Source organism: Apodemus sylvaticus, chromosome 5, assembly GCF_947179515.1.
Source record: "Apodemus sylvaticus chromosome 5, mApoSyl1.1, whole genome shotgun sequence".
Taxonomy (NCBI): domain Eukaryota; kingdom Metazoa; phylum Chordata; class Mammalia; order Rodentia; family Muridae; genus Apodemus; species Apodemus sylvaticus.
In genome coordinates this window covers 110,449,853-110,475,376 of record NC_067476.1, presented here as the reverse complement: position 1 = coordinate 110,475,376, position 25,524 = coordinate 110,449,853, and the positions used below count along the sequence as shown (strand labels likewise).

The window sequence follows — 25,524 nt, the reverse complement described above, 5'->3', positions numbered from 1 at the left end:
CATTAAGCCATCACCCGGCAGGGGCCTTCAACCTTCACACCATGCAGTGAAACCTGTAGCTGTGGGCAACTGTTGATAAATAAAGTCCCTTGGGTTAAGGGCCCACCTGAGGTAGCTCTCTAATTTCAGACCTGCAAAAGGCTTCTCTATCCTTGTGAGCACAATGGCCTCCCAACTTCCCTGAGAGCCCCACCAGTGGGTGGGGTGCCTCGGGGAATGAGTGTCTGGGGCAATATCTGAGATGACCACTAAGACTGAATTTGGGAGACTGGGGGTGGTCTTTTGGGAGCATTGATCACAAGTGCCTAAAGCTTAACAGGACAGCATCAGTCCGGTTTAATCCTGAACACCACTCAGTGTGGACTCAGACGGCTGCCCTTCCCTTCTGAGCCACCAGCAAACTGGAAGTCACCTTACTTGAAACTCCCAAACCAAACTGTACCTGCTGTTGTTTGTTGGTAGTTCCTGCTCTACAAATACTTTTCAGAACATGCCCCTCTCCCCAAACCTGTTCTCTCCTGCCTTTGAGAGAGAGAGAGAGAAAGAGAGAGAGAGAGAGAGAGGTGACCTTTTCCTGACACATGCTACTCAACAATTTTAACCTCTCAATTCCTACCTTGGAGAAAAATAACCGTAGACTACCATATAGTTTAACAAAAAGGCCCAGACTCACCTTAGACCCTAGACACTAGTGTGCTCCTAGGAAGACTTGAGGGCACTGCAGTGGGTTATTGATTAGAGCTGGTCATCCTTGTCTTTCTAGAACCTTAACTGTGGCCCTGGGTTTTTGTAACTATGAGCCATCTGGATCATTAGCAAGTGGCACAGTGCAGCCTGGGAATGCTCAGCTGAAAGAACCCAGGCCCATCCACGTCCACACAGCCAGGGAGCTTTACATTCCAATGGGGTCGTTTTGTTGCAAGGCTCAGGCAAAGCTGAATCTCCCTGTTCCTTACTTTCAGTCCTTGGGCTAACACTTGGGGCAGCCTGCACTGGGGAAGATGACAGAGGGATTCAGGTAGAATATGGTCAGGAAGGTGAGTGTTAAGCAAAGGGCTCCAGCTGAGATGAGAGGCTCACTAAGAAGGGAGCAAATTTCTCTAACTTGGCCTAATCCTCCCTGGGACTTAGAGCCTCCCCACTTTATCCTGAGGGAGCTGAAACTGCTGAACCTCCCTGCCTGTACCAGTACTTTCCCCTTAAGTCATTAGCCCAAATGTGAGGGACTTAGCAACAAAGGTTTGAAATAAGCAAAACCAAGGACCCTCAAAGCCAGGCAAAGACATTATATAGTCAACAGCACCTTTGTGGGGTTTTACAGTTAGTCTACACTCCCTTAGAAATTGCTAACCAGCTTCAACTGGATTTGCTAGTTGGTCATCTTATATCCAGCTGGTGGTGGCTTTCTGCAGCCAGCTTGCTTGGGGTCATCTCCACTAACTACCTCCTTAGGAGAAAGAGACACTCTCAGGGTCCAGCAGGGCTAACGAGTGTAAGTTGCCCAGGGTGAGGGAATAGGGGAAGTGGCCCTGAGGATCTCACAGCCCATCTCGTCTAGAGGCCTTGACCCTGGGGACCTGGAGATTTGGCAGTCACACTACTCACAGGTATCCAAAGTTGACAGTCTGGAGAGGCTCACAATAGACCAGAGAGAGGATCTTCCTATTTCAAACCTCTGGTCCTTTCCCCCAAGCAGCTGCCCTCACCAGCAAGCTCATGGGCATGGAGTCTTGCTTTTGAAAAATATGTCCAGAAATGTACCACTTGTAGGAAATGGAATGAGGCTGTGCAGAGGGAGAGTGGGAGGGACCCTACACACGCAAGAGGGAGACCCTGAAGTCTGAGCAGGAGGTTGAGAAAGGTTGTTCTCCTTCCAGCTGGGGACAGAGTTTAACCTTAGCATATGTACGGGGGTGGTGGTGGGGGGAGTATTGGTGTGGTATAAATGGCATTGGCTGGGGTGTGATACTTGTTTAAAAATAAAGGCAAAAATAAAACATAAAGTTGTGGTACAAGAAGAGTTAAAACCCCACACACAACTCGGCAGTCAATGGAGTCAAAGGGACACGGAATGCGGGAAGACTGCCCCTGGCAATATCTGTCCCATGGAACCACCTTGTCCCATCACCTCCGCTGGCTACCACCGCTTGACAGTCTCCTGTGTCCTCTGGAAGCCTGAATGTGAAGGCTGCGCATTAAGGCAGCCAGCGGAAGACTGGAGACTCAACTAGAGTTAAAGGGGGTGGGTGCCAAAGCGGGGAGGTCTTGGATAGGTTATTGATGAGTAGTGATCGATCACCTGCGTGGCGCGCAACACAGGGAAGTGCTGCGCGCGAGCCGCTCCATACACTACCCTCAGGCAGGTGGCACCCAGGGGTAGGTCAGGAGAGTACAGACTCCCAACCCAGCCCTGCAGATCCTCAGAGAGCTCTCTGTTGGGTTTCAGGGCGGCACCAGAGGCGATTCAGCCTTGTCCCTTGGGGCAGTAGACCCGGGCGTGGCGGGTGCCGGAGCTCCACCCACTTCTGACCCGGGCTTTTTAGCTTTTAACCCGCGCGGGAGGGCGCTGCGGCCACTGGGCTCTGTGGAGAGAGCGAGTGGTCAGTGCGGAGCCGGAGGCGAGCGTATCCAGTCCCAAGGCCGACGCCAGTTCGCAGGCATGGCCCCGGCAGCGGCTTCGGGTGGCAGCACCCTGCCCAGTGGCTTGTCGGTCTTCGCCACCTTCCCTGACTTGCTCTTCGTTTGTGAGTTTGTGAGTGATACCGCGCCCTGCTCTGGGAAAGGGATGGGGTGGGTTGAGTTGCTCGGAAGCTCTGCGCCGCTGCAGTCCCCAGTCCCGCATGGAGGGAACCAAAATCGGGAAAGTTTTCCCCATCTCTTGGTGGTTTGTTCCTTTCTAAATTAGCGGACCGATTTCTCAGACAGGCGCAGAAAAACCTCTTCCTAGCTCTCTGCTCCTGTCTGGGCGCAGCTTCCTTACAAGGTGCCCTGCGTTTCCCACCTAGAGTCCTTCTGAGTAAACAAACCCAGCGGGACAGAGATTTGGCGATCAAGAAGGCCCTTTGAAGTTTCTGGAAAGGAATGTCTCTGTGCCAAATTTGAAAAACAGTGGCTGTCCTTTGCTGGGGTGCAGTACCTAAGCCCTGGGTGAGGGGAAGGAGGAGTCAGGGAGACAGGTGAATTCTGTCGCCTGCCTTGGTTGACCTTGGACTGACTCTGGGCCTGGGCTGGGTTTTACCAGCCTTACACTCTAGAACCGACCCATTAGCTTCGAGAAACTTTCCTATTGTGAGCTCCCAGTAAAAAGTTGCTCAGAGCTACTTCAGTTTCGAGTCCCCAGGGTCCTCTAGCACTTACAGGGACAGGAAGGTGTTTGTTTAATTCAGTGGGTATGGAGACAGCATTTCCTGTACTCCCACCACGCAGAGATCTTTGTGTGGAGCATCAGGTAGGAGAAAAAAAAATGTAGGTGATTTTAACAACTGTATCCCAACTTCTAACTGGATGGTTGGAAAGGAGGCTGTGGCCACCAAAGACCGTAGGCTCCATCATCAAGGATGTCTGAGATGAATATTGGTTGAACCCAAACATGGGTGTTTCTAAAGTGATTTCACACCCCTGGCATAATCACAGCTGAGGCTATGGAAGTAACACGTATAAGGAACCCTGCACACCAGCAAGCCAAACCCACAACTTACAAATAGGAGCACCCAGTGCCCAGAGCTGGGCTGGACTTGCCAAGGTCACCCAGGTCTTTAGTAAGCCTTCCAATCTCATAGAGTTCCTTCTATGTCCAGGATTGCCGAGCAAACCCTGGAACAGTGCCAACTGAATGCATTTGACACAGGCATCTGGCCCATATGAGAAAGCACCTACTGGGTGCTGGGGAGCGGGGGAACAGTCTTGTCTTTGACATCTCAGCCTACGTCTGCCCATTATTAGGTTTCTAAGAATGAGTAGACAGTATACCTGGGTATAAGTAATGGGTGACTCTAACATTTTACAAAGAGGAGCTTACAGAGGCCTGACCAGAAGAGAGGAAGATTCAGCCCGAGGTGTCATGGGACAGGGAGGTGTTTCTTTTGTTTTTTGGCTTTTGTTGTTGTTGTTGTTGTTGTTGTTGTTGTTGTTGTTGTTGTTTGGATTTGGTTTTTTCAAGACAGGGTTTCTCTGTATAGCCCTGGATGTCCTGGAACTCACTCTGTAGACCAGACTGGCCTCGAACTCAGAAATCCACCTGCCTCTGCCTCCCAGAGTGCTGAGATTACAGCCACCACCAACGGGCAACAGGGAGGTTTTTAAGGGAAAAAAAAAAACTGATCTTAGTCTCTAGAGATTCCTGTTGGCTCTTTGGAAAACACCATGCCAAGTCAGGAGATAAACTGGGAGTTGAACTTCACACTTCTTTGCGAAGACTTTGGTTGTAGACACACACACACACACACACACACACGGGCAGGGGAGCTCTGCTGATGTCAGGTCCACAGCCCCTAAAGGGCCCTCTTTTAGTTACTCTCCCACTTTTTAGTTAGTCAGTATGACAGAAAGACTAGTTCTAAGGATAGGAACAGGCAGGACAATCAAAACTACAGAGAGGACAGACAGGAGGACCCCACCATCCTCGAAAGTTGCTTCATGTGGAAAATCTCAGCACTACTTGTTTAGTGAAAATGCCCCCCTCCACTAGTGTGCCCTCTGGTCCTGTATGTGGAAGCAAGGGTTTCTAGGGTTCCCTCTTGACCAGAATCTGTCCCTTTGTGTTATAAAAAAATGTGTCTCTTCTACCTCAGCCTTTGCTTTTATGTCTGCCCACCTCCCACATCTGTCACTTTCTCCAGAGACCTTCGATGGCTCACTTGCCATCTTTGACTCTTTCTCTCTGGAGAGATGAGGGCTGGCTTTCTACCTGGGAGAGAAGGGGGGGGGGGCTGCAGACTCAGCCTGGTAAGTGCTCCTCAACACAGACCGTGCATATGAACCAATGTGTGCTTTGACAGAAAGCTGGAAAGTTAAAAGCCTGGAAGAGACACTGACCACCTCGGGGCTGTTTTCTTAAATGAGAACATTCTAGCTCAACACCTAAAATACAATTACAATGTGGACAAATGGCTTGAACAGACCTTTCTTCAAGGAAGAAACACAAATGGGCCATGAACCCATGAAATGATGTTCAGCTGAGGTAGTCATCTAGAAAAGAGAGTCAAAACCTCTTTGAGGCATCACCTCCCACCCATTAGATGCACTATTAGTGTTAAAACAGGTCCAGAAGCAAAGACTGCAATAAAACTTTAAAATAATCCCCCCTCAATGGAACCTAACAGACGTGCCAGAAATGCAGTCATAACCCTGCCCTCCTCAAGAGGTGGGATTGTCACCAAGAATGGCTAGAAGCTCATGACAAAACTTCCTGGAGAAGAGTGTGCTAGGAGCCTGGTGTGACGGTTCATACCTGTAATCTCAGTCAGGAGCCATGAGTGTGAGGGCAGCCTGGGCTACATAGTCATACGATGTCTTTTTTAAAAAGGGGTACTAGGCATTTCAAAAGTGGCAGTTCATATACCCCTGCACACCTCAGAAGTATGGGAGAAGGAGGCAGGGTGAGTCCCTGGTGACAACTGGTACTTGTTGGGTACATATTTAGGGGTGGAGGCAGGATGAGGGAGCCAGCAGGAATTGGTTTGCAGTTTTGACTCCTACACTGAGCTGGACCTGTTAATTATTAAAATGATGGCTTTTCTGCGTCTCAGAATAAAGAGGAACTTTTTATTGTCTGAAAATGACTAGACAGGTCCTAGTTTTTCACCTGGCTGAGGATGAGCCAGAGCCTTGATTGGGTCGTGAGATGACAGAGCAGCCTCCTGAGTGCATCAAGTAGCCAGCCCGCCAGAGCCCAAGAGATATAGAATCCCAGACCTACATTTGCAGGTCTAGGTAGAAACTGAGAAAGAGAGCCTCTTGCCTGGGTTGGGGTAACTGTTTTCTTACACCAAAGGTATTTGGGAGCAGGTAACTCTCCCTACTTGGCAACTCTCTCTCACCCATCCGGGAATGTAGGGACAGCTCAGAGTCACTGTGGAGCGGCAGGTTGCAACACCACCACTTCAGAAAACTATTCTCCATGTGTTCTTAGTCACTGCATCCAATAATGATAAGCCCTACACTACTGACCACTGACTCAGTGGGTGTGGCCATATATAATCCGGGCCACCTTTTAAGACCTTTTTAAAGAATGGGTAGAAGAAAGGATATCTGAGAGGCAAGATGAGGTTCCCAGGTGTCCTGAGGTTCTCAGAGCTCCAGGGCACAGACACTCTCTGTTCAAGAAGTTTCCCTGATGTCCCTAGGGAGTGGGGATGCTAAGGCTCCTCCAGGCTCTGTGGTGGTGTGTGCCCTGTGTTGCCGGGTCCTCTCTGAGCTCTTCAGAGGGGAGTGCTGCTAAACCCGGCTCCAGTGTTCTAGTCTCCTCCTCTCTTCCAAAAGCAGAATTATAGAGATCTGGGGAGAGGAGCAGCTCTTGGCTTTGAGAAGTGACATTTCCAGTTTTTCAAGGGCCAGTGGCCTGCTTTGATCAGGAGTTGGTAACTCAGAGGACAGGGTCACAGAGGCACCTTCCCTACCTGAGAGCCTCCAGTGAGAGCAGGGGAAGGAGGGCCCACAAAATGAAGTGCTGGAAGGAGAGAGAAAGGTCAGTTCTCAGCTGGGCATCTGCAGGACAGACAGAGGGACCCTGGAGCTGCCTACCTGAGGATGCGCACTCTTTGCTTTGGCACCAAGACCCATCATTGAAAGAAAGGGTTGGGATGGACACTGGACCAGGAGGCAGCCAGTCCTGAGCTAGAGGGAGATAAAAGTTGACTCGATGAATTAAATACTTTCTGGCAGGAGACTGGTAAAGATCTCTCAGTACAGTCAGGCTCAGTCTTCCCCCTGAGAATTCACATTGTCTGTCACTAGATCTGGCATGACTTGAGACCTGCAGTCCTAGAGGAAGGTACTAGTAGAATACTCCAGTAACTGCTTCTTCTGGAGTCACTGAATATGAAGGCAGTGGTAAAGACACCCTAATCCCTGAAGCAAAGCACCATGGGAGACTGTGGCTGATCCCTTCCCATGGGTTTAGATTAATCCCAAGAGTAAGGAACAGACTGGTCCCAATTGGACGAATAATGCTTGGTTCCTTCTGTACGCTGGTAGGAAGGCTTAGTTTCCCCACTAGCGTCTGGCTGGACATCAGCATGGCATTTCCCAGGGTTATTGATTCACTCTGGCCTCACAGCCTCAGGCTCTGTGAGATTAATGCTTCACATGTTGGTAGTTTTCTGCCCTTATCTGGGCAAAACAACCCCAGTGTGGATCACAGGAACACGTCAAGGTCCCCAGGCCTGCAGAATGGCAGGAAAGCCTCGTTATAAGTTGTGACGGGTCAATATACTTGGGCAGAGAACAGAACCCATGGGACACAGACACAGCCAAGAAGAGGGCAGGACGCAGGACAGGTCCCTCTGAACCTCTTGGCTCAACTTCCAAGGAGGCTCCTGAAGGCCAAAGGAACAGGTTTCAGAGACATCCTTCACCAGGGTGGACCATAGAAGAGGGCATGCTGGTCCTGGGTGTTGTTCCTTCCTTTGTTATTTGGGCATTAAACACAAACTTTGTTATTCTTTTCCTGGGAAGGAACAGAGCTTATTGCCACCCATTGTCTCACGGCAGGAGGTGCAGACATGAGTTGCCTCCCAAACCATCGCCTCTGTCATTCCCTTCCTGCCAAGATCCTAACCCAGTTGAGAGCCAATGAGGACCACGGAACTATTCTCCTTTCTCTTGGTAGTAATGGTCCCATGGCCATGTCTAAAGCCAGTCCCAGATACAGGGTTGATTTCACAGTAGACTTAGTGAGACTCCGTGGGTAAATGTGACATTCATTTCTGTTGTTGTGATTAAAAAAAAAACCCTAACAAAAAAGCAATTTAGGAAGGAAAAGAGTTTACAATCCCAGTTATATGTCATCACTGTGGGACGTCAAAGCAGGAACTTCAAATTAGCTTGTCCCATTATATCTACAGTAAGAGCAGAGAGAAATGAATACACACATACTGACTTGTTTGCCTGCTTGGGCTCAGGCTCAATTTCAAGACCCCCCCTGCCTAGGGTATGATGCTGCCCACAGTGGGCTAGGTCTTCTCACATCTGCTAACTTAATTAAGACAACCCCACGGATATGTCCACAGGCCAACCCGGTTCCCCTTGACACCCTCTTCCCAGGTGATTCTAGGTTGTGTCAACTTGACAAAGCTAACCATCACAACTTCACTAAGAAATTTTGATGCAGTGTGAAGGCCACAGTGTCTACTTTCACAAACGAAGATGCCATGACATCACCAGGTGGTAAAATCTTATAGAACTAACTACTCATGTGTGTGTCTGTCATTGACCACAATGCCATTACGCAGTACAAGATATACACACACAACTCTTAAAATAATGTGATATAGTTACAACTCAATCGCTATTAGATATAATTATTATTAATTGGCTAATAATTCAGCCCCTGCTCTGGGATCAATTGATTATCCTGTGCCCACAGAGGAGTCATGGAGAGGTCTAGTCGTTTCTCTATCTGTTTCAAGCCCTGGCAGGGTAGGATGAAGCTTGAGGACAGGTGGGGCTGTGAAGGACACTATTTGTATCCCCCAGTCACTGTGTCCTGCACGGATGCTTTCTGGGGGGCCTTCCCAGTGGCTCTTTTCTCCCCATCGGGATTCAGTAATTGAGTTAGCAACTCCCTCCAGCCAGCTTGATGGGCAGCTAAGGAAAAGTGGGTGTGGTGGTAACCCTGTCCTGCCTTTTGTCCTGAAGGCTGGGTGCTGCCCTAGCTGCTCAAGGCGCCACTCAGCCAGCCTTTGCCAGAATGGGTGGAGACAGCTTCTTTGGGGATTCTAAGCATGACACAGATTGCTGTGTCACCCTACAGGCCTAGGAACTGATTGCCAATGGGAATGGAATTAACCTTTCCCAAGTGTGTGACAATATCCAGACTGTTGGGAGGAAGGGTGCATGTACAGGGAGGGGCACACAGAAGTGTGCTGTCACATTCCTAATCGTCTGTCCTGTCTGCAGAAGTGTGGTGACAAGTCAGGCATGGTAAGACCTGGAAGCCTGGCAGGAAGAGAAGGAACACACCCAGTTCTTGGGTTTCAGGCCATCTAAAACCAGCCATACAGCTCAGTGGGGTGGGGGGTGTATGGCCATGCTCCCCTCTCAGGAGGCCCTCCAACTTTCCCTGTCTCAGTCACCCGGAAGCCCATCCTGACAGCGCCCTTTCCTGGTGCTCAGCTCACGTTCTGCAGGCCTCCTTGGCTTGTCTTGAGACCATGCTTGAAGACTGGGCACTCCACAAGACGTGTTGAAAGCAGGATTTGTTCTCAACAAAGCAGATAGGAAGTGGATGGTGGCTGCTCTCACTTGACCAGCATTTACAGATTACAAGAGGACCCTGACTTTAAAGGCAGATGAAAGGAGAAACCGGCAGTGGCCACCAAGTCCCAAGAATGCCTCCACGCCCCCAGAAAGTGTGCTGGGACTGTGCTGGGACTCTGATGGGTGTTTTTGGACACACACTTGTTTGTGTGCTCACAGAGTTACTAACCTGCTCCATGATGCCTGTCAATACCTTTTGTTTTCGTGCGTTTAAGCCACTCCTTCCTTTCTGGTCTAGTGTTTCCACGGACTCTGTCTTTTACAGGTGGCTTGTCTGGTATTTTTTACAGAAACTCTGATTTTGTTTATCTTGTTGGGCACAGCCAGAGAGTGTAGGTGTGGTACAAAACTTTCCATCCAAATGAGACTATGTGTGTGGAATTAATTCATCGACACTGGCCAGTCAGAGGGGAGCCTTCATTCATTCAGGGACCAGCAGCTTACCCCAGGCTGCAAGGGAGCTGTGACTTCAGTCAACCATATTTCCCTATGCAGGCCGAGTGGAACAGAGGACTTCCCTAGTACTAGAGGGAGAAGGGACAGCAGACCAGAAAAGGGCTTTACCCACTCTCTACCTACCCTGAAAATATCAATCGAGGTCCTGAATTCAGCCAAATAGAACGAAGGTTCACTAAGCCCTGTTCTTCCCTTCAGATGAAGTAGGACTCTGTCATTGTCTCACCCCCTCAGGAGGGATGGTGGAGCCACAAACTCCCCTAGAGTAAAGAAACCTGGTGGTGAAGGGATTATAAATAAAAGTCACTGACATAGGTAAACTGAGGCAAGCTTTCTCCTAACACATCCAATGCTCACCCTGACAGATCTAGGAGTCAGACATTCAATAAGCCAGGATTTCCCAGACATGGAATCCTCTGATCCCCTCCTCTGTACCCTGCACACAGGGGAGAGGTCAGTAGAGGGCTGCAGTACAGATTACTGGCCGCTGCCTGTCCTGAATGAAGCCTTTGAAGCTTCTTTCTGATTATGTCATACTTTGACTAGCTGCCTGAGTCTGCACTGGAAGACCCAGAACTGTTCTCACAGGGGGCAGGACTGCAAGATGGAGGCTGAGCTGTAGTGTGTGAATGCACGTGTGTGGGGGTGGGGGTGGGGGTGGTGTGTGTGTGTATGTGTGCTATGTGCATGTGCACATGTGTGTACTCAGTGCTAGGGACCCAGATCAGGGCCTTTTTCATGCTAGGAAAGCCCACTGCTGTACCCCATCTCCTGATGTGTTTCTTTGAATCTCCCTGGGTGTGCCTGTCACAGTATTGACATGGTCACTCTTGGTGCCTGTTCAGTGCACGAGTGAGCAACCGGGAGAGTGAAGGGAGGTTGCCTGACCTCTGACTCATTAGGAGCTGAGTTTCTCCCAACCCATGACATGGAACTGACATCTTGGTGAACTTCCCTGTGTTTGCTACTGCTCTGTCAGCCTCAGCTCTCAGAATAAGAAAGGAGGCCTCAGGCTCCATCCAAACTTATTTTTTGAAGGCAAAGCCAAGGAACACTGAGAAGGCTGCACTGTTTAGTGGTCAAGTGTGTTGCCCTGACCCACTCACCCCCCTCTCTGAATCATTCTTCTAAGACCTCAGCTTCTGTGTCCTCTTGACTACCCAAGAGCTGTGGTGCCATCTCCCTCCTTGGCACTAGCTCATCTTTAATCTGTCTCTCTACAGAAGAACAAATGCCTATGCAAGTATGTGCCCAGGTGTGTGTATGCATGCATACAAACACACATTCACACATGTACACACACGCAAACTCATGTGGACATATATTAGGCACAGATATACTTGTATACATGTACATTCATATATATATGTGTGTGTGTATATATATATATATGTGTGTGTATATATATGTATACACACACATACACACACACACACACACACACACATATATATATAAAACCCATGCACATATGCATGCACACATAGAACAAGAATGTCCCCTGTTGTCTGGCTTATAGAATAATTCTTTAAGCTATCCAGCCATATATAGGCACAGCTTGCTGGAACACACAGTGATTACACTGTTCAAGTCACTACCACAAGTAAAATCCTGGCTTCTTAGGGTTACTATTGCTATGATGAAACACCATGGTCAAAACAACTTATGGAAGAAAAAGTTTATGTGTCTTACACATCCCAAGTCATTGTTCACTGAGTGAAGCCAGACAGGGCAGGAGCCTCAAGGCAGGAGCTGATGTAGAGATACTGGGGGAATACTGCTTACTGGCTTGCTCCTCATAGCTTATAGCACTCAGGACTGCCAGCCTAGGATTGTCCTCGCATACAATGAGCTGGACCCTCCCCTATTGATCAATAATGTAAAAAATACATTAGTGGTCAAGGGTATAGGCTTCCCTGTCCACAGCCAGATCTGATGGAGGTATTTTCTCAGTTGGGGTTCCCTCCTGTCCGACGACTCTAGCTTGTGTCAAGTTGACATAAAACTTGCCAGTGCACTCAGTGTTGACATAACTCTTGGCTACTGAAAGCTTCAGTATGCACGTGGCTGACAGAGAGTTGGAACTGCCGTTCCTGTGGCCTCAGGACAGCATTCACAGGTATGGAGCCTGGCAGCCCTCCCAGAAGCCTGGCTGTGCCAACTGTCACCTCTCAGCTGATGAGGCCATCTTTTCTATTCCACCCAGGAAATAAAGAGCAGACTAGTCGCTGATGCACAGCCTGTGTTCTGTGGCCATTCCCTTTACTTCCCAAGAAGCCAACACACAGGCTCTTGATCACATTTACTTGTAAAGGATCTGTTGGGAGCCCCGACGCCTGGCTCAAGGGGTTTGCATGCAGGTGGTATACTCTTCGGCTCCTGTTTTAGCATGTTCTCCCAGCAGACTGTCTGCTGCAGGGACTCTGACAGCCTATAGGACAGTGCTCTCAGGAAACAGCCAGAGAATGTGAACGAATCCTTGGCATTGACCTCAGCTACCCAATCCCTGCAATGGACAGGCTGGGATGAAGCGCTCTTTCAGCTCCAAAAGAAATAGAACCTCCAGATGAATCTCAAGAATGTTCTGGGGAATTCCTTTTTTCTTTTACAAGTGAGCTCATTGTAAGAAAGATGGCCTCATTATATTACATGGCCATTATATTCCTTTAGGCAGGCGCATTTTATACAACTTTCAGTTTGGGGTACATCATGGTATTTTCTTTTCTGATGCTTATATAGTCACTAATTTGTGTGTGTGTGTGTGTGTGTGTGTGTGTGTGTGTGTGTGTGTGAAAAGATCTGATGTATCACAAGCCAGCCTAAAACTGCTATGTAACCAAGCATGATTTTGGACTCCTGAGTCCCCTGCCTCCACTCCTGCAGGGCTGGAATTATAGGCGTGTGCCACCAGGAATATCTCACTCATGAGGTGCTGGGGTTGGAACCCAAGGCTGCATATGTTAGGCAAACCCTCTATCAGTTACACTACATCCACAGTTCTTAATATGACTCCAGTAATCCTAAACTATACCCCAACAGACATCCAATCCGGTCTACCGATTAAGACCCTGTCTCAAAACAAAACAAAATAACCATAGTTGATTAATTAGTTAACTCTAGCTCCCAGCAAGTTAGCAAGCGAGCAGTTATGCATACTGAAATCACGGGCCATTTGAATTTTTATGTGGTCACAGGTGAGACTGCCTTACTCACAACAGATCTTCACTGATGTCAACTCTCTTCATAGGTATCATTGTCACCATTTCATGCATAAAAACAGAAAAGCTGAGTAATGTACTCAGGGGGACTGGGTAACCCAGATAGTATGGCAAAGCTATCTATGATTCAAACTTGGAACTCTAACCTAAACTCTACTCTTGCCCATTCTGGTCTGCTTCCCATAGGTGACTCATAAGACTGAGCAGGAGGCCAGAGTTGGCCCAAAGGTTAAAGTGCTTACCATTTAAGCCTAACCACTTCGGTTCAACCTTCAGAGACCATAGTGGAAGAAGAGAATAAACTCTCAAAAGTTTCCCTCTGACTGTCAAATGTGCAGTCCCACACAAATAGTAATAAAGAAAAACAGTGGGAATCTTCTTGGGGTTCCTATGAAAACTCCCTATCTATCTATCTCCTGAGGAAACTACTTTTCACAAGATCTTTCAATGGAGTAAACTCTGGATAAGAACCATTTTTAAACCTTTGAGACATTGTTGTTGCCTTTGAAGCATCCCTACAGCTCTTCCCAGCACAGCACCAGGTGGTGTCCGGCTGCGTCCCTGCCCCAGGCACAGCACTCAGTCAGTGAGGCTATGTCCTGGTGTTGGAGGACAACCAGCAACAGGCTGATCTCATGCACAAAGCAAGACAGGGATGGAAGCTTGAAGACAGACAAACAAATTTCCCCGTGATATTTTTGCATCACAAGGCCGGACAGGACCAACAGCGGAGTTCTCTTTGGCTCTGCTGGAAACCCTGCAGAACTGGAGACAGTGTCTTCTGTCTCTTTGCTTTGACAGGAGCATGCAGAATATCACCCGGAGTCCCATGTTATGAAAACATGCTCCCAGCCTTTGGCAAGGAGCCTGGGCCCTCTGTACCTTGTCCTATAGTTCTGCCTCTTGCCAGTTTATTCTGACCCTGGATCTGGGTCTGGGCCTGGGCTTGAATGTTGTTGTTTGGTTTTTAAAGATGTCCTAGATGATTTGATGCCTAGTCAGAGATTAGGAACCTAGAGCATCAATCCAGTTTCTACCCCTATCTTCCAGCTTGGAGCACTGGGTCCCAGAGGGACTGGTCAATCCATGTAGCTCCCAGAACAGCAACTTGGGGAGCTTCATTTGAGATCACTGTCGGCAGCTACTCTGCTGTCTCTGGTGTGATGGAATAGAAGTGGGGCCAGGGGAGCCCAGCTTTATTGTGAACAGACCCCAGGGTCCCCCCACCAACAACTGGTTGTATAATGTTTGCTTTTTAACAATTATGTCTGTGTGTTTGGAGCCTGAGAGCTGAAAGACACCAAGAGTTTTCATTACAGAAGGAAATGGTTTTGAACCCTCACCTCTCCTCGTGCACTTGACAAATATTTGGCCAGTGGGGTCCTGAAGCCGAGCCCGAGAGGACTGCTCACTGCCCAGGAGCGCCTTATCTCCTGGGCGTGGGTGCCCTGCTTGCTCTCTCTGTTTGCCCTCTGGACAACCTGAAGGTGGAGTGGGGTGCAAACAGGCTTTGGCCCCCGTGATTCATGCTAAATATCAGCTCTCCAGGCTCACCCTTCCTCCAGCCCTGCTTCTCTTACCTGCTGCTCTCACATCATGCCTCACCCTCCGGAGCCCTGAAACCTTCTCCAGCATCCTCTCCCATGCCACAGTCTCCATCCTCCCACCGGAGACGCATGGTCCCATGGCCACCTTAACCAGCTGAATCCACCTCTGCCTCTAAGGCACCATGCTCCAGGGCAGCCACCTCACGTGCTCAGGGCCAGCTATTAAGCCATCATTTAGGCCAGAAAAAAAAAATTAGCCTAAACGACGTCCAGTTCAGATGCAGGGTCCCCCCCCCCCCCAAACATGTCATTGTAATTTTTGAGACAGGGTCTCAAGTCTGCAGTTCAAGCTGGCCTCTAATGCATAAGCGTTCCTCAGCTTCCTGGGGTTTCAGGTATCCACCGCCATGCCTGTGTTTTCCAAACACTTTTAAAATCCACAGATGTGGAAGCCTTCCTGCCCCGCAGCTGCTGCAGTTGTCAATGGGGAGCTTCTGTACTGGAACTGACAGGAGCCAAGGGCAGCTCTCCAAATGGGAAAGTCACCAGCAAAGCCAAATTTTCTAAACGCTGTCTGGGAATACACTCTCTCCCCAGCTCTGCTCCCTTCATCTTCCTGCCTTCTCAGTGGGGGTGTGAGCCTTCTTACCCACCTGCCCCGTGCTCCCTCTGATGCTACTTAAACCCCTTCACAGACTCCTCCTCACTCCTACCCATGTCTGCCCCATCCTGTGTTCCCTTCTCTGCTCCCCACCTATTAAGCCGGGCAGTAGTTGTCATAGGGAAGACCTATTGCCAGAGAGGAGGGCAAAAGCCAGGGCTGGAAATGATGTCTTCAAAGTTACCAATCCCCAGTCTGAGGTGTAATGCAAACAAGATGGAAAACTGTCCCTAGGTGTTTGGTAAATCCGGATGGTGTTTGATAAGTTCCCAGACGCACACCATTTTCACAGCCAGCTCATCCTAGGAGCCAGTGGCTCTGTGGATGCATTTCAGACACCTCACAGGGGACTGGTAGGAATTGTGAGAATACAGTTGTTTTCCAGGGACCCCCCCCCCCGAAGAGAAGTATTCACCTTGGAGTCATTATGCTAAATATAATAAGTGGCTAGTGATTGTAGAGTTTTGATTTTATGTGTGATTGCATCTCATTAGCAATGTTATAAAGGGAGCAGGACATGATGGCTCAGGTCTGTAATCCCACCCCAGGGGGGTGAAGACAGGATGATTGACATGAGTTAGAGACCAACTGAAGTTACATTGTTCCAAGCTAGCCTGGGCTATAGTAAAAGACCCTGTCTCAAAACTGAACAGAGGAAGAAAAGAAGGGAGACAAAGAGAACTTTCTCCCAGTACCTCACTGTGAAACCTACTGCTATTTATATTGTACAAAGGGAGGAGGGGACACCTAATTTTCAAAAGTGCCAGTCAGCTAGGTGGCATGCTCAGAGGCAGGTCCTGGGGACTGTCAGGGGCTGGAGGCTGGACTTAGGTACAGGATGGGCTTTGTTCTTCTCTGGACAATGGTGGACAAGGATTCCGAGTGGATTCTAGGAATCTCTCTCTTCTCTCCCTCCCCCACCCTGTATATCTTTGTCTGTCTCTCTGTCCATCTGTCTCTCTCTCTCTCTCCCTCTGTGTGTGTGTATGTGTGTAGGAAGAGGAGGAGGAAGAGGAGGGAGGGAGGGAGACAGAGAGACAGAGAGAGAAACACACAGAGAGAAACACACACACACACACACACACAGAGAGAGAGAGAGAGAGAGAGAGAGAACCAGAGCACAGTTTCCAGTAGAGTTAAGAAAGCACTGACTCACGCAGCCTGGATCAGGCAGGCACAGGGCAGAAACTCAGAACCAGCTCTAGGCTGGCCCTGAACTTGCTATCCTCTTACTTCTACCTCTCTAGTGCTGGCACTGAAGACCTGTAGTGTCATCCCACCTGGCTGCTTACTGTTTTATAATTTAAGAAACATTTTAACAACAAGGCAACTGAGAAGAACAGACACTCAGAAGAAAGGGTAGGCGTTTGAATGCTAATACTAAATACTCTAAGTTCTTGCAATGCTTCCATGTGCCTCCCTTACACCATTTGACAAATGTGTCCATTCCTCACCCATGACACTGTTGTTGGAGTTACCAGAGTTAATGTCTATGAGGTCTTTAATACAATGCCCAGGTGTGATACAATGTTTATTAAATGAAATAAATGAAGATTGTACTTAAGGAATGAAACCAAAGTAAGCCAGCAGGTAATGGCAAAGGGTGAGACTGGAGTTCTGCCCTGTGGCATTGGAGGGTAACAGAGATGTTTTTGCTGAGGCTCATGCCCACCCTCTTTGTATGCTTTCTATGTATCTGCAACCAGTCTGTACATAGTCCCAGAGTCCCTGAGCTCCTGCTGTGGCTCGAAGCTGGGGCTTGAGCTCTGGGTGATCTGTGCTTTACACTATTCCAATACTCTCTCTCTCTCTCTCTCTCTCTCTCTCTCTCTCTCTCTCTCTTCTCCCTGCAGATCTTCGGAGGCCTGGTATGGATCCTGATTGCCTCCTCCCTAGTACCCCTGCCCCTGATCCAGGGCTGGGTGATGTTTGTGTCCGTGTTCTGCTTCGTGGCCACCACTTCCCTGATGGTCTTGTACATAATTGGTTCTCATGGCGGTGAGACTTCCTGGATCACACTGGTGAGTGCTGGCCCAGGGAATTTGTATATGGGAGGCGGGCAGTGCTGGAGCCACATCACTAGAAGACTATTTTCCCAAGCCTGAATTGTGGCTTCCCTGGAAACATTTTCAGCACAATCCAAAGCTGACTTGGCCTGGCCTTGGTTCAGATTCTCCATAGCAGTAAGGGCTTCCTGCATTAAGGAGGTCAGAGCAGAGAGGCAGGATTATACTTACTGCAGAATCTCACGGGGTACTCTGCTTTCTTCTTTGCTATAGCCTTTTCAAGCAGAACCAGTACCCCAACCCACTGCACCTAACAGCTCTCTGGCACTCCCACAATCCAGGAGGGCTACTGTTCTGGGGAGCAGAGTCCTGAAGGCTAGGCCTAATCTGATGGCTCCCTAGTGGCCAGACCATGCTTCTGCCTGGCTTCGTGGTGACTACCTTCTAAGCACACTTTCCAGAAGACTTGGGTGCCAAAACAGCCTGTGTTCTTTCTTTTGTAGTAAGTTCTGCTTTGAGGCCCTGGAGACAGGCCTCAAATAAATACAAGGGGGACTTGCTTATTATTAACTAAGGAGGGTCAGGCCACTTGGCTAGGCTGACACCTCCTCTATGGCCTTTCTACTTGCACTTTTGAAATCACTTCCAAATTACAACCACACAGAACATTGTCGCAGTTCCTTTTTGATTTGAAATATACCAGGAGCCAGAATAAATAAATAAGACCAACAAAACAAAATGAAAGCAATGGAAATGGCCCAGGATTCTCTGTCCTTGGACAAAGAGCCTGCATCCAAGTCGGGACATGCGCAGTTGATCTTGGAGTCCAGACCAGTTTTTATTTCTTCCTGCAATCCAGTATTTGTTATGTTTCTTGTTGCTATGGAAAAATACCTGATAAAGAGCAGTCTACACATGTGGATCATGGTTTGTGGGTATCATGGCGGAAAAGGGTTAGCTGCAGAAGAGGTGAGGTGCTAAGCTCATCTGTCAGTCATCAGAAAACAAAGGATGAATGCTTGTGTTCAGCTAGCTTTCTCTTCCTTGTTCAGTCTGGGACCCCAGCCCATGGGACGGTGCCATTCACATTTGGGTGAGTCATCGGTCCTCAGTTAAGCCTCTGTGAAAAACAACCTCAAAGACACACCCAGAGGTGTCTCTCAGAGAAGTTTCTAGTCCCGTCAAGTTAATAATGAAAAACAATCAGCATACCCTCCAAATTCTCCCTCTGTAATACCTCAGAGAAAACAGCACCCCCTTCCACCCAAGGGCTCACTGTGGGATCTACCCAGGGAGAGGAAACTCAGCCAACAGCCATCCGACCTCCATTAAGCTGGTAGAGTTAGGGATTATGGGTATGATTCAAAGGCAGTGGTCAGGGACAAAGATGGGAGCAGGTGATTGGAGGGCTTTGTTTCCATGTCTGGGTTGGGCTGTCTCTTCTCATCTCTGACACAACCCTTCTCACCCACAGGATGCAGCCTACCACTGTGTGGCTGCCCTATTTTACCTCAGTGCCTCAGTTCTGGAAGCCCTGGCCACCATCTCAATGTTTGAAGGCTTTACCTACAAGCATTACCATGAAAACATCGCCGCAGTGGTAAGTTCCCTGCAGCCTGCACATGCAGTGCACAGAGCAAGCATCTCTCAGGCATGCTGCAGAGGCTCCAGGTGGAAGGTCACTCAGCCCAGTGAAGTCAAACCTTCCCCTCATTCGTGAAGCAGCAAAGTCACTCTGAAGGGAAGAGATGAGCACTCCCTTGGATGCGTGGTCCAAGGTTCAGTGGACACAGGGGCTCCTGCTAGACTGGCTGTGTATGGGTGGACATCTAAGGGTGATGACCACTAAGTAACCAACAAGTGTTCTTATCTGATCCTCACAGCAATCCTGAGAGGCAGTAGTATTGTCAAACTCATGTCACAGATGGAAAAGTAGCCTGGATTTGTTTCCAGGGTTGGCAAGTGTCAACACCAGGGTCTTGACCACCTATGCAGGCTTTTGGTATCAGTTTTGAGCAGCAAGTTTGTCCACTTGGGTCTTATACCCTATTTGAGTATTGTCCACAGAGACAATACTCAGTCAAGACAAGGGACACTGAGGGCAGGATAGATTTTCTTTTTAATGGACTAGATCCAAATGACAAGGAGTAAGAGGCTGTGTTATTTCAGAAAGATGTTTTTCTGAGTAGTAGGTACCCTCAAAACAATGTATTGATATACTTAACTCAGAATCACCAGTATAAAATTTATTTCTAACTATGGGTGACATATAAAAAATGAGGAACAAAGGTTAGAAATGGTGCTTCTCCAGTTTCTAGAAATTGGGCTGTGCATCATGCCAATCCCAAAGGGGAATGAGATGACAGATCCCAAGATGCCTGTACCTGTGTCATTTGCTCAAAGTGTGGAACAGAGGTTGGGTGCAGTCCACACTGATAGTTGTTGGGCAATATGCTTCTTCCTGGATCTAGAAGGAAAGTGTGGGGAGAAAGTCCCTGAAAGCATCGTCCTTATGGGATACTATGCAACTCTAGAGGAACTGCATGTCCCCTTAAAAAACCTGCATGAGCCTGGTCACCTTGAGGATCTTGTTACTACCCTCTTCAGTTGTCCTATGTCATGGAACACTTCCCAACATGGAGTTTCCAAACAGGCAGCATCTAGCTTGCGCCTTCCTTCCTGAGGATGGTGAGCCCTCCTCACTGCCACCATCTATAAAGATAGTTTGATCTGCCATTGGAGGAGCATCTCAGACCTCTCCCTTCCTAACCCAAAAGCCTTCCGAATTCACAGAAATCCAAGTGTTTGACAATTCCCCTAAAAGTCTTCAGGACAGCAGTGTGACGCAGATTAGATGCGGTTTGGGTCAGTACATGATGGGAAAATCCAGGTAGACTGAACTAAAATCCCTGCCCACCGAGCAGGTTGAACTCTACCTGGCTCTATTGCATCCCAGTTTTTTTATCAAAAAAGCATCCTTTACCCAGTCAAGTGCACATGTTCAAACAGCTATATTGATGATTTTTCAGAAGATGAACTCTTTGATAATTAAAAAATAAGATACATGGGGCTGGAGAGGTGGCTTAGCAGTTGAGAAAGCATAGTGCTCTCCTGAGTTTTATTCCCAGCATGGACATCCAGTGCATCACAACAGCCTATAACCCCAGGTCCAGAGGAACCAGCATCCTCTTCTGGCTTCCATGGCCACTGCACTCTCACATGCACATACCCACCACCTACAGAAGAAACACAGGTATTTTACTTTTACTTTCAATAAAACTCTTTTTTTAAAAAAAAAACAACTTTATTTTTTAGATTTATTTATTTATTATATGTAAGTGCACTGTAGCTGTCTTCAGACACACCAGAAGAGGGCATCAGATCTCATTACAGATGGTTGTGAGTCACCATGCGGTTGCTGGGATTTGAACTCAGGACCTCTGGAAGAGCAGCAGTCAGTGCTCTTAACTGCTGAGCCATCTCTCCAGCCCAATAAAACTCTTTTTTAAAGAACTAGGACATAGGCGTAGAGGTGTATGTCAGTGGTAGAGCATTTGTCAAGGCCTTGGATTCAGTCCTTGGCACTACTACTACTACTACATACACACACACACACACACACACACAGAGAGAGAGAGAGAGAGAGAGAGAGAGAGAGAGAGAGAGAGAGAGAGAGAGAACGAGAGAGAGAGAGAGAGAGAGAGAGAGAGAGAGAGAGAGAGAGAGAGAGAGAGAGAGAGAGAGAGAAATACCCAATTCAGTTTTGCCTGCCTTTTGAAGTGAAATTATGCAAGGCTCACTCTTTTATTCCTGGCTCCCCACCTCCTCCCTTTCTCCCAACCTTATGTTTGTAAGAGCCATCCGTGTGGTTGGATGGAGACAGAGATTGTTTATTACCTTGCTGTATAGTACTCCCTCGTAGGCCTGTCCCCACACTTTTGTTTTGGGCTTGGATAGACATGCACCTGTCCAGACAAAGTCAGGTGTGCTAGAATCAAAAACCAGAGTCTCTCATTTGTCAGGTGCACTGGGATGGAACCAATGAAGTGAAGTGTGAGCCAGGTTCCAAGTGGAGCTACTTCCATTCACAGTCTCCTCTGGACTGGTCCATGGGGAGCTGACACCTGATCTTGGAGTCTCCTGTACAGCAGCCAGCCTGCCTCATGTTCCCCTCTCTGGTCCTAATCGGGATCTATTTCTGAAGCCCAACTTTTTCACCCTGACCTTCGGTGAGAAATTTCCTTGCCAGAAAACCCTCTGGGGTTGGGAGAGGTTGGCAAAGGAGATTTCTCACTGTGGTGGGCAATCATGGTGGACGTTCACAGGAAAGGGTTTCTGAAGGTCAAAAGTCTCAGCATGTCCTGGACTCTAAATATTCATGGTGTGCTAGATGTCTTAATCTTATTTACAAATTAAATCTTTACTTGCTGTCCTTTCTAGAGCCTCTGAGGTGCTTCTGCCAAGGGTTCTCCTTAGGCCTGGAAGTCCCACCTGAGGGGGGCAGGTGACTTGGGTAGTTAGGAGTTTCTCGGTTCTCGGAAATTTGTCACTAACTAACTCTGGTTACATATCGCCTCTGGCCAATGGGGCTGGAGCATTCGCCCATGCCTGAGCACCGTGGGTGCTTTTATGAGCATTTCCAAGACTCACAGAAGCGTGGCACCCTAAATGTTGTACCTGAGCTGGAAACTCTTGACCCCTTGCCCAAGGAAGTTCACAAAACCAGGTGCAAATATTGGATTTGAGAGTAGGCAAGCCTTCAGGGAGGTCAGCCACCCGGAGGAGGGTGATGGAGGCTCCCAGAGCCCAGCGAGTCACAGGTGATGGGCTGGGCTGCTCCACCGCCCTGGCAGCTTCTCTGGGCTCCACTTCCTGTTTATAGAAGCTACGGGTCCCCTGTCCTCTGCCTTCTCTCTGCTTCCCATGAAGCCTGGTTACCTCACCTGTGCCTGGGAAATGAAGAATCTGGGATTAAAAGGAAGAGTCTGAGAGATGGAAAGATGTCTCAGTGGTTAAGAGAGCTTGTTGTATAAGCATGAGGACCAGAGGAGAGATCCCGTAACAAGCTGGGCATCCTTCAAAGGCTGTAAAACCCCAGCTGTCAGTGGGCAGACATGGGGGAGGGGAGACCACTAGCACTCAGTAGCTGTCAGTGGGCGGTAAACTGTAAGCTCCAGGTTCACAGATAGATCCTGCCTCAAGGGCAAAAGGCAATAATCTATAAAGGTAAACATGTGACGCCCTCCTCTGGCCTACACACACAACACACTCACATACACACTCACACACACACACACACACACACGCACACACACTCGCATGCAGACACACATATACATGCAAATCATGTACAGACAGGACGTGGAACTTAACCAGAAGCAGTAAACCCAGACATTTGTAATATCATAGCCTAGCTTGTAGGACCACAGCTGGGAAATACTGGTCTTGGTCTTACTGGTGTTCAAAAGAAATTTTTCAGAGTCATGGACACCCAGTTGTAATGATTCTATTGGAAGGGACTTTGATGTCCCCAGTCAAATCAGATGACCCTAGTGTGACATGGAAGGTAGTTTGCAAACCAGAACCATGACAGTAAGACAGCAAGGTTAGACTACCTGGGAATCTGGGTGGTCCATATACCCCGAATCTGTCCTCTAGTGCCATGTGACAGTGACACAGTGACAGCTCTCATAGCTCTAGGTATGAGTGTGTGTGTGCGCACACATGCACACACAAGTACATACCCGTGTCCTCACACTAATGACTTTCCTCTGCTTCTAGGTGTTTGCCTATGTGGTCACTCTGCTCTACGTGGTGCATGCTGTGTTTTCCTTAATCAGATGGAAGTCTTCATAGAACAGCAGTTCGGGAGCTGAAACCCAGATACAATTAACTGGTCAGCCCATCTTCCCCATTAACTTCCTAGAACACAGACTGGATGGTGGAGAAAAGAAAACAAGCCAAAAAGAAAACAAAACAAACACAAAAACAAAAGGAAGCCAAGTTCATATCTCTTGGGTGTTATGTTTACCTTATGTCGGGGTTTAGGGCTTGCTATATTTAACTTCCAGCTAAGGGGGAAGGAGTCGTCTTGGCAGGGGCCCTTTCTGCCCTTGACCGGGTCAGTGGGTGGGAACTGGGAACCTTGATCTGAAGAAATGATGATTTCCCCTTGACCCTTGGAGCATGTCCTAAGAATTTGCCTCTTGGAATTTTCCATGGGCTCCTTCGAGCACTCATCCCTGGCTTGATTTAGTCTTTGTGGGTAGTCACAGGCACTGAAATTCACCCAACAGAGGTCTCCCGACATTCATGGTGGAAGATGAGCCCCCTTGAAATACTTCATTAAATACTTTTATGTCTCACGCTTCGGGTGGGGAACTAGAGGGATGTTTTTCATTCTCGGGGACCAGGGACGCCTTCCCGTTCAACTTTCTTCCTGCAGAGTCCTTTGATGTAACCTGAATCTCAAGGGACAATTCAGTTGTATGTGCTGAACCAGTCTTTTCCCGAGTGACTCACTGAGGACGACACCCTCACAACAGTGTCCACCAAGATAGCGTCTCCCCTGGGCACATCCCAGGGAGCTCCACCTTTTTCTTTAAAGGCACAATAGTCTGCTGAATTAGTGTCTTCTCAAGCTCTGAGAAGACTGGGTATGGGTACTCCTTCTCTTCTTAAGGCTGATCTAGCCGGGCAGTGGTGGTGCATGCCTGTAATCCCGGCACTCTGGGAGGCAGAGGCAGGTGGATTTCTGAGTTCAAGGCCAGCCTCGTCTACAGAGTGAGTTCCAGGACAGCCAGGGCTATACAGAGAAACCCTGTCTCGAAAAAACCAAATCCAAAAAACAAAAAACAAAAACAAAAGGCTGATCTAAAATGCTCTAGTCCATTATCTGCGGTCTCTTGATGTATTTGGGCATGTTCTCAGACCACTCCTTTGAGGAGAAAAGGGACCTGACCCCAGAGCAAAGACAGTGGCTATTTCTGGCTGCCACGTTTCAGGTGACGGACGTGTGACCTGAAAGAAGGAAGTATAATTAGGAAGGACATGGAGAGTCTGCAAAGTCAGACATTCTGCTCAGAGATCTCACTCTGTCCCCACACTTTAAAGAACTGAGTGACATCCTAGAGATGGAGCCCCGGATGCAGGGATGTCCTGCCAACCACCAGGAAGGCCAGGATTCCAGCCTCAGTCAGCTTTCATAAGCTAATGTTTTATTCTCCAACAAAGTAGGAGATTGAGACCTACAACTAAATTAGATTTGGGGATTTTTCTACCTTGGTCCTGAGGATGGAGCCCAGGGGGATGCATGCTGGGTAAGCACTCTTCTGCTGGATCCCATCCTCAGCCCTAAATTGGGTCTCACTGGCACATCCAGGAGGACTTTGGTTATCCCAGCCAACCTGGTACCCAAGCCTGACATTTGCCCACTTAACAGCGCCAAAAAATCATACTAAAACACAAGCAAAAGATTAGGGGGATTTATTTTTAAAATTAAAATGTAAACTAAGAGATTATATGAAGTTCACTATAATGTTTAACAAAATCTGTAACTGAGTGCTGACTGGGGTAGTCTTATATTTTCAACAAAACTGAACCATAACATTACGCTAACCAGCAGCTCAGCGTGAATGAGGATCGCTTTTAGACAAGAAGAAAAGAGAGATGAAGGGAGAAAGGAACGAAGGAAGGGTGACAAGATGAATTTCCCAAGGGTTTCTCGATGTTTCAGATTTTTAATCATTAAAAGAAACTTTCATACATTCTTTGTCTCACTTGTTGTTGTTGCAAATTGTTACAAACTAAAAATATCCCGATTAAAGACCCTGAGGATGATTCTGACAACTCTCATCCTTTCTGTCCTGTTGAAGTTTCTTTTCTTTTTTTTTAATCTTTTATCTGTTCTTTGACAATCCCATACGCCCATACAGTGTCTCCTGATCCTACCCATCCCCCCCCCTCGCTTGCACTTCCAGTACATCCCTTGTCCACCTTCATGACCCTGTCCCCTTTGAAGACCTGCAGTCCAGTCGGTGCTGCCTGAGGCTCTTATTGGCTGGCTTTTGTGTCAGTCTTAACCATACTGTAGTGAGTCCACGAGAACAAAAGCCAGGCCACATCCACAGGACAGCCTGGCACCGCGCTCCTCCCAACCC

General features: G+C 48.2%; 1 protein-coding gene across 1 annotated transcript; it reads left to right on the top strand.

Annotated features, from left to right (window-relative positions):
• Positions 1 to 2,540: 2,540 nt before the first annotated feature.
• Mal (mal, T cell differentiation protein) lies at positions 2,541 to 25,131 on the top strand. The gene is made up of 4 exons (XM_052183563.1): positions 2,541 to 2,752; positions 17,213 to 17,380; positions 18,840 to 18,965; positions 23,147 to 25,131. The coding sequence occupies exons 1-4, from the start codon at positions 2,660 to 2,662 to the stop codon at positions 23,219 to 23,221; spliced, it is 462 nt and encodes a 153-aa protein (XP_052039523.1). The 5' UTR covers positions 2,541 to 2,659; the 3' UTR covers positions 23,222 to 25,131.
• The last annotated feature ends 393 nt before the right edge of the window (positions 25,132 to 25,524 follow it).

Bases quoted from the DNA above. Each gene is read 5' to 3' on its own strand.
- Mal (XM_052183563.1), top strand. From the start codon at position 2,660: ATGGCCCCGGCAGCGGCTTCGGGTGGCAGCACCCTGCCCAGTGGCTTG. The intron at 17,381-18,839 runs GTGAGTGCTGGC...TCTCACCCACAG, and splicing joins AGACTTCCTGGATCACACTG to GATGCAGCCTACCACTGTGT. The intron at 18,966-23,146 runs GTAAGTTCCCTG...CTCTGCTTCTAG, and splicing joins ATGAAAACATCGCCGCAGTG to GTGTTTGCCTATGTGGTCAC.